The sequence below is a fragment of the Mya arenaria genome, chromosome 13 (assembly GCF_026914265.1).
Source record: "Mya arenaria isolate MELC-2E11 chromosome 13, ASM2691426v1".
NCBI classification, from domain to species: Eukaryota; Metazoa; Mollusca; class Bivalvia; order Myida; family Myidae; genus Mya; species Mya arenaria.
Window position 1 is genome coordinate 136,554 of NC_069134.1, and position 8,921 is coordinate 145,474.

The following is an 8,921-nucleotide window of genomic DNA, read 5'->3' on the forward strand; positions in this document are numbered from 1 at the left end:
CGTCGTCATTGCATCATCATGATAGTGTCTTTGTCGCATTATTATTATTAAATTATCATTGCCGTTGTCGTCGCATCATCGTGACTATCATCATCAGCACCATTCTGCACAATTGCATTTACTTTACAGAACATTCATAATACGCATACTATAATATTTCACTTATCAAAGACGAATTTAAATTAAAATCACCAGCCTGAAAAAACAACGTATTTTGTTGTTGTCCAATTTTCTTTATAATTACACAAATTTTAAAATGAGCGTCGGAACCCGCCACTGCCTCCATCACAAAAAATCCCGGATGATGATGTACTTAAGATACAAATGTAACATAAATAGCAGAATAGATACCACGAGTTTGTATCATTTGTGTCAATCATTATAAAAAGGAGAGTTACATTAATTGATTCCCTTCAAGAGATTCTCATCATCATTATTATTATTTTTATTATTATTATTATTATTATTATTATTATTATTATCATTAATAAAAAGACAGGTGCGCTCATCAGGTTAATATGACGTTACGTCATTTCACTTCAGACTGGGTCACTCGCTTTAACGCTGTGCTTTATCGTTATTTTTTTACGTACGACCGGAGAGTTTACGAGACGTTTCTGAAACGCCTTTATGATTATCGTTAAGTTGGTCGTTATTATGATCGTAAATTTACGATAATGGCAGATCGTAAAATCTATCTGAAACGCACCCCTGGTGTCAAAGGACGAACACTTCAACAAAATAAATGAGTAAAACATGAAATTGAAAAGATATATTGTAATTATTACCAATGCATATACCATGTAGCCATCGCTACGGACAAGAGAGCCGGGAGGGGGATGGGGGACGCGGCAGCTATCGATAACAAGGGGGGAAGCAGGGGTGCATCGCTCATCCAACAAGCATGGTATAATACTCCTTTACATCCAAGCCACCCAGTTTTTTTCGTTTGTTGACAAAATGAAATACTGTTTAAATTTTCTTTAAATATGAATAATAGTAGGGGTTTTATTTTACCATTGATAATCAGAGTAATGACTCTGCACATTGTTTTATTATAACATCGAGAGACAAAATGACAAATATATGAACAATAAAGTATAATCATTGCTGCATTAATATTGTTCTCTGACTAGGTTCAAAATGATGGATTGTAAAGTATAATGGAATTTAACGAAGATGGATTAACCAAACTGCTGAAACTTGTTAACATGATCAATAATCACAAAATAGGCGTAGAAGAAGAAAAGAGTGAGAGTAGTTTTATATCAAAATTAGGCAGATTTGTTGTTGTAATAAAATAATTTCAAACCCACCCAGCAAAAGATCTCCTCAACTGCTGTACTATCGTTAACATTTGTGTACAATTTGTAAGCTAAACTATTATGTTATGTAGTTTTTATCTCCTGTTGTATGCAACCTACAGCATGTAGTAGTGTTAGTTCCGTGTATCATTATACCTCATATCACATGCGTGTGCGCAGAGTGTACTAATAAATTGAAAACTGTAAACTACTTAACGTTGAATATCCGTTTAGCTGAAGATCACAAGAGGCATAAACACAAGTATGAGTCATATGAAACTATGGACATGTATATCCATAAATATTTTCAGTGTCAGCAGTCCTTGCTGGAGGGACATTAATAAGCCTCCAAGTTATACGAATGTAGATGACCTCTTCAGTCAGCCTCCCAGTCGTCCTAATGTAAATGACCTCTTCAGTCAGCCTCCCAGTCGTCCTAATGTAGATGACCTCTTCAGTCAGCCTCCCAGTCGTCCTAATGTAAATGACCTCTTCAGTCAGCCTCCCAGTCGTCCTAATGGAGATGACCTCTTCAGTCACCTCCCAGTCGTCCTAATGTAAATGACCTCTTCAGTCAGCCTCCCAGTCGTCCTAATGTAAATGACCTCTTCAGTCAGCCTCCCAGTCGTCCTAATGTAAATGACCTCTTCAGTCAGCCTCCCAGTCGTCCTAATGTAAATGACCTCTTCAGTCAGCCTCCCAGTCGTCCTAATGTAAATGACCTCTTCAGTCAGCCTCCCAGTCGTCCTAATGTAAATGACCTCTTCAGTCAGCCTCCCAGTCGTCCTAATGTAAATGACCTCTTCAGTCAGCCTCCCAGTCGTCCTAATGGAGATGACCTCTTCAGTCAGCCTCCCAGTCGTCCTAATGTAAATGACCTCTTCAGTCAGCCTCCCAGTCGTCCTAATGTAGATGACCTCTTCAGTCAGCCTCCCAGTCGTCCTAATGGAGATGTCCTCTTCAGTGAGCCTCCCAGTCGTCCTAATGTAAATGACCTCTTCAGTCAGCCTCCCAGTCGTCCTAATGTAAATGACCTCTTCAGTCAGCCTCCCAGTCGTCCTAATGGAGATGACCTCTTCAGTCAGCCTCCCAGTCGTCCTAATGGAGATGACCTCTTCAGTCAGCCTCCCAGTCGTCCTAATGTAAATGACCTCTTCAGTCAGCCTCCCAGTCGTCCTAATGTAAATGACCTCTTCAGTCAGCCTCCCAGTCGTCCTAATGGAGATGTCCTCTTCAGTCAGCCTCCCAGTCGTCCTAATGTAAAATGACCTCTTCAGTCAGCCTCCCAGTCGTCCTAATGTAGATGACCTCTTCAGTCAGTATCCAAGTCGTCCTAATGAAGATGGCCTCTTCAGTCAGCCTCCCAGTCGTCATAATGTAGATGACCTCTTCAGTCAGCCTCCCAGTCCACCTAATGGAGATGACCTCTTCAGTCAGCCGTGTGGTCATCCTAATGTAGATGACCAATTCAGTCAGCCTTCCAGTCGTCCTAAAGAAGATGACCACTTCAAACAGCCTCCCAGTCGTCATAATGTAGATGACCACTTCAGTCAGCCATACAGTCATCCTAATGGAGATGACCTCTTCAGACAGCCTCCTAGTCGTCCGAATGGAGTTGACCACTTCAGTCAGCCTCCCAGTCGTCATAATGTAGATGACCATCTCGGTCAGCCTCCCAGTCATCTTAATGGAGATGACCTCTTCAATCAGCCTCCTAGTCGTCCTTATGGAGATGACCACTTCTGTCAGCCTACCAGTCGTCATAATGTAGGTGACAACTTCAGTCAGTCCCCCAGTCGTCAAAATGCAGATGACCTCTTCAGTCAGCCTCCCAGTCGTCATAATGTAGATGACCACTTCAGTCAGCCTCCGAGTCGTTATAATGTAGATGACCTCTTCAGTAGCCTCCCAGTCGTCATAATGTAGATGACCTCTTCAGTAGCCTCCCAGTCGTCATAATGTAGATGACCTCTTCAGTCAGCTAACTAGTCATCCTAATGGAGATGACCGCTTAAGTCAGCATCCCAGTCGTCCTAATGGAGATGACCTCTTCAGTCAGCCTCCCAGTCAGCCTAATGGAGATGACCTCTTCAGTCAGCCTCCCAGTCGTCCTAATAAAGATGACCGCTTCAGTCAGCCGTGCAGTCATCCTAATGTAGATCACTGCTTCAGTCAGCTTCCCAGATGACCGTTTCAGTCAGCCAACTAGTCATCCTAATGTGGATGACCGCATAAGTCAGCATCCCAGTCGTCTTAATGTTTATGACTGCTTCTCCTACACTCGTCCTAAAATGGATGACCGCTTTCACTACAGCTGGCTTCTACAAGACATTTATGTGGAGTTTGACAACAAGCAATGATAGTGTATATAAACTTAGATATGTTATAACATCTCATGATTGCTTTTATGAAAAAGGGAACAAAACTGTGAAGCTGCTATTTAAGTGCATTTTAAGAAACTGTTCAGAAGTACAGGAAAACTTGAAACATATGCGTTATTTAAAACAAATGTTAATACTCTGAAAATGATTTCATGTATTTGCTAAGCTATATATCTGCTTATAATTTGACTTTTAAAGGGGCACAATATAGATTGATGCAAATTGTTGGAAAGAATAAATAATAAGTTTGACCATCAAAGTCAAGGGGGTTATGTTGGATTAAAAAAATAAAGAAGTGTTTTAGCATCAATTTATATTTTATTTATATCAATATATTTTGTGCCCCTTTAAAGCTAATGAAAGTTAAAGATGCACTCTTACTTCCAGATAAAATTAACCACAATTAATGATATTGTTTTAATATTGCAAAAAGGATGAATAAATGTCGAAAACAATGGTTCTTATGAAGAATATCGAGTTTAGTTTAAAAGAAATGAGCATAAAACAGGGTATTTCTACCTTATGAGACTAAAGTAGATCACAGTAAATCTTTTAGCACTCACCAATGATATAATAACTTTGCGTTTTCAATTATTAAAACACAGTTACAATCCTGTTATCAGTAATGAATATTTTCCATTTTCAGTCAAATGCTTGCTTTAAATATATTAAGGCACAACTAGATTCTTCTTTCCATCATCAAAATACTGAATTAAGTGGTTAAGTATAAACGTATTATCCGCAGTTGAAAACCTATACATTTTAGATGAGTAATTTGTCTGACACGTGCACCTTTAGTTACATAACCGAGCAGTAAACAGTAGCGGCCTCTTAAACAAGCCATGACAAACACGCCAGTCAACAGTACCCAAGTGACAGCGGATGAACACAGTGTTAAAGGCCTAGTTTAATCCTTCTATAAGTGACCCCCCTCCCCCCCCCAAAAAAAAAAACAACAAAAAACAAAAAAAAAAAAAAAAAAAACACACACACAAAAAACAACAATTACGTATAATTGTCTTATCAGATCTCCGAGCTGAATATCCTGCTGTGCAGTTTTGGGTGTTTTATTATAGAAATGGACCCTTAATGGCCCTGTCAGCCAACAAACAAATAAACTCGAAATTGAAATTTGCCCTACTGTGACATCAGGGCAATTAGCAGGAGATGCACAGCAGAGGTATGTCATGCCAAATATCCCTTAAACTAGGCCTTTAATTGTTAATCAAAGTCTCGGATGACAGATTTGATAAAATACTTCGTATTCTTAGTTTAATTATTTGGCTTTTTTATTAAGATATAACAACGCTAAATTTGGAACACCTGAAACGTAAATTCGTGACTAAATTATTCTGCAGATCAAAAATAGTACGATTAAGTAAAGAAGTAAAAATAGGCAAATTTACTTCAGAATATGAACATTAATTTCTTAACATTAAGGGCTTCAGCATTTTTATATGTTTTTCTATATTGATGCCAAACATATTGTTTTCGCCACCTATCTTGGTTATATCTTATTTTCGAAAAAAACAACAACATATTTTCGCAAAGTATTATTTTCTCATTAACAATGATCAAATTATAGAAAGTTCAGTTTTCTTACGTTTGAAGCGTAATAAAAAGAATATTGCAAAGACATATTTTTCTTTAATTTAGCTCAAAATACCTTTATTTCCGCCAAAAATAGTCTTAAAAATGTCCAGTCTTTAAAAGGCTAAATAAATAATATCTTAACATCGACTAATTTATTCGAAAATGATATTTTTCACCGTTAAAAGCCAATACCTATGTCAATTTTGTTTACCAAATATCGGCAACACATTGCGTTTTTTGAAGCCATAAAATATTTCAATAACTAGGAACCGGGAATTAGGAGAGTAGATGAGACCGGATAATACGGCGAGAGACCGGGAAATAGTATCGCACAATAATGTGGAAAATATAAAGGAAATGAACCGTTTTGATTGTTTTATAGTTAAGTCGGCGACTACCAGAGGCACAATAAGCAGGGGGGGGGGGGGGGGCGTAATTTCATTTCATGCAAACATTAAGAGAGAAAAATGTTTCATGGCAAACAAAATGGCGGATTTAGAATGAAAAAGTACCGATTGAGGTAGCAACTTTTGCCTGGTAAGTGGACTTTTTCTTTAAATTTTGAAAAATGTATGCGTCCAGTATGTGGCGAAAAACATATTCTTTGATCGACAACTTCGTTTGGTAGCATAACTTTAAAGATAAAAACGTTATTGGACAGATTGTGGCCTAAAAGGCAATGTTTACAAATAAACGTGTTGATTTAATTAACAATATTTTGTATTTTCTCGGCAAATATGGCATATATGTGCATGTTGTAACTGTGCTTGCATGTATATATTCCTATTTTCCAAACTTCATGGTTATTACTCGACTGTACACGTTTCTTGGCCGATTGTTTATCATTAACCCCCCATTTTGTCCCAACCCGTCCCGAACAATGACGTGAGTCATTTTAATCACTAGTTTTCCCTTTGTGAAAACCTGGTTAAAATATGGAAATGTGGCTGCCATAAGAAAAAATAAAAAAAATAAAAAGACAATAAGATAAAAAAAAAAGTCAATCAAGGTCCATAAAAGGTAAAATGGAGTTACGTAACCTTATTGTAAGATGGTTATCAATAATTGTGCGAAGTATTTAAGCATTTGAATGACGGGTATCAAAGTTTTTCATTAAAATCCAAACCTGCCCTAAAACTTTAACCTACGTTCCTTAGACAGCAGGGGCCATAATTCGTATTCGTATTCGTTGGATAATATGGAGATATGTAACCTCATTGTGTGGTGGTCCTGAACAACTGTGAGAAGTATTATTGAATTAAGGGTATTGGAGTTATAAGTAAAAATGCCAACCAGCCCTAAAACTTTAATCAGACGCCGACGCCGACACTTGGGCAAGTAGTAAAGCCTACTTATTTTTCGATTAGTGGAGCTAATAAGTCATTTGTCTTAACATCTAGGTAAAACAGCTATCACCGAAAAACATGACACAATGATATATATTTACACTCAGTTTATATGAACATAACATGTCACTTGTCACAGATTTGGATATCATTACATCAACTACTTATAGCCATCATGTGCACTATTGTTCGACTATTTTAAACTTACCGATAAGCCTCATGGACTGCCAATGGGGTACAAAATTCATCTGTTTATAATCAAAGCAATGAAAGTGCTGAGAGTATTAGGAATGGTATAGTCGGTGTCGAGATTGATTTATTTTGATGATGCAAAGAATTGAAGAGGTGATGGCGGTAGGAAGATAACATCAATCGAAATTACGTCAATACTGAACATGACTTATGTATACGTACTGTTGATGATTGTTCTTAGCTAGATGTTTGGGTTCAATGGAAAAACTGTGTGATAGTGTATTATAGGTGTTGCATGTAGTAAGCTTTGAATGATGCATGATATGAACGCAATAAAACAGTTTTGAATAATAAATACATCATCCACTCGTACAAACTCGCTACCATACTATTCATCGTTATATAAAACTCCATCAGCATAGCACTGGTTGTTGGTGCATATCACACGCATCCTACGATCACCTTTCCAATGCTTTACATCATTTAAATCAATCTCGACCACCACTTTGCGATTCCCCCACTCTCTAAGCACTTTCAGTGCTTTGATTTCTGGAGGACAGTCGCGAATGTAGACAGGCAGGAGTCGGCGCTGAATAAATCGATTACCGCACATGTCAACATTTGTAGGCAATTTATAGCCTACTAACACCTTATTGATCTACACTATTGGTTACTAAGTGACTTTCTTCTTATATTTATGAGGTACATTTTAACCACTCGATAACCAACGAGAAGTTGCTGTCACCATTGCATTTGCGCACCTTCTTGTGACACATTTCCAAATATGATGTAGTTTTTATTACAAAATTTAATATAGGTCAGTTGCGAATGTTGACCACATCATTTCGATTTTATATAGATACTGGCTAAGGTCACAAATCCGAACACTTTTTGAGGTTTTTCACATTAATTTTGGATAATAAGTAGTTGAAGTAAGTTAAAATTGCGTATGAAACATCTTTGGTTAATGTAACAACATCTGTCAATTTGCAGGTTCACGACCTCATCAATTTTATGTCGAAAATCGTTCTTTTTATGGACAGTATATCACCCTCTCCGTCTCCGTGGCCTAGTGGATAAGCGTCCGCCTACGGAGCGGGAGGTCGTGGGTTCGATCCCTGGCCGCGTCATACCAAAAGACGTTAAAAGTTGGTACAAGTAGCTCCCTTGCCTGGCGCTTGGCATTTAAAGGGTAGTGCTTGGAAAAGTGGTGTACTCAGTACTGGTTTAACCCAGGAAAGTTGTACCCCGTGTATCGGTGCTTTACACCGAGCACGTAAAAGAACCAAGGGGTCTCTTCGAAAAAGAGCTAGGGTCTCGCACCCGGACTTCCTTGTATCCCACCACTGTCTCTTCAGCGTGCTGTCCCTTCAGCAAAAAACAAAGGACCCCGTTGGAAATAAGTGCTTGCACTTTCACGGGTTATCCTTGATCGCAAGGTCTAAAGAAATACATACATACATACATACCCTTAAATTATGCTATGGAGGGCACAAATACCGAACACTTTCAAAGCGAAAATACATGGTCATACAATTATGATAAATAAGTTTGCTATATTAAATATACACTTAGCTGCAAAGTTATTTATTGTTTCCGAAGTTTTTCAAAACATGCAATTCAAATGTAAAGCGTGATTTCTGTTTATAAATATCTTGAATGTAGGTCAACATAACTTCAAAACCTAAAGATGCGCGTGTGCCCTCTGTCGTCATTCCCCATGTGCTACATTTTGACCCTTAAGCGTATAAACATTGAATGGCATTTTTTAGAAAAATACTTTACAAAACAAGATGAAACTCCGCAAGTGAGACCAACGCAAACCTCTGTATTGATCTAGATTATCGAATAATCGATCACGGTAAACAAACACGTATTTTAGCCGGCGTTCGGGATTTGTGCCCTGTTCGGAAATGTACCGTCAATCAGTACCATATCTTCATTAAATGAGCCTTTTCATTACTCTCGACACCCACTAAACCATTCCCCCAGCCCTTCAGAACATTTTTACATAAAAATTACTTCCGATTAGCCCTGCGTATACATAAATATACCCGAAACTAGCTAAAATTGGTCAGTGTCGGGTTTCAAAGTTTAACTGTCTT

The 8,921-nt window shown here is 38.0% G+C and overlaps 1 protein-coding gene across 1 annotated transcript; it reads left to right on the forward strand.

Moving 5' to 3' along the window:
* The first annotated feature begins 839 nt into the window (after positions 1 to 839).
* Positions 840 to 3,230, forward strand: LOC128213746 (polysialoglycoprotein-like). The gene is made up of 4 exons (XM_052919788.1): positions 840 to 907; positions 1,616 to 1,861; positions 1,957 to 2,485; positions 2,586 to 3,230. The coding sequence occupies exons 1-4, from the start codon at positions 840 to 842 to the stop codon at positions 3,228 to 3,230; spliced, it is 1,488 nt and encodes a 495-aa protein (XP_052775748.1).
* The last annotated feature ends 5,691 nt before the right edge of the window (positions 3,231 to 8,921 follow it).

Bases quoted from the DNA above. Each gene is read 5' to 3' on its own strand.
- LOC128213746 (XM_052919788.1), top strand. From the start codon at position 840: ATGGGGGACGCGGCAGCTATCGATAACAAGGGGGGAAGCAGGGGTGCA. The intron at 908-1,615 runs GTATAATACTCC...AAATATTTTCAG, and splicing joins TCGCTCATCCAACAAGCATG to TGTCAGCAGTCCTTGCTGGA. The intron at 1,862-1,956 runs GTAAATGACCTC...TGACCTCTTCAG, and splicing joins CACCTCCCAGTCGTCCTAAT to TCAGCCTCCCAGTCGTCCTA.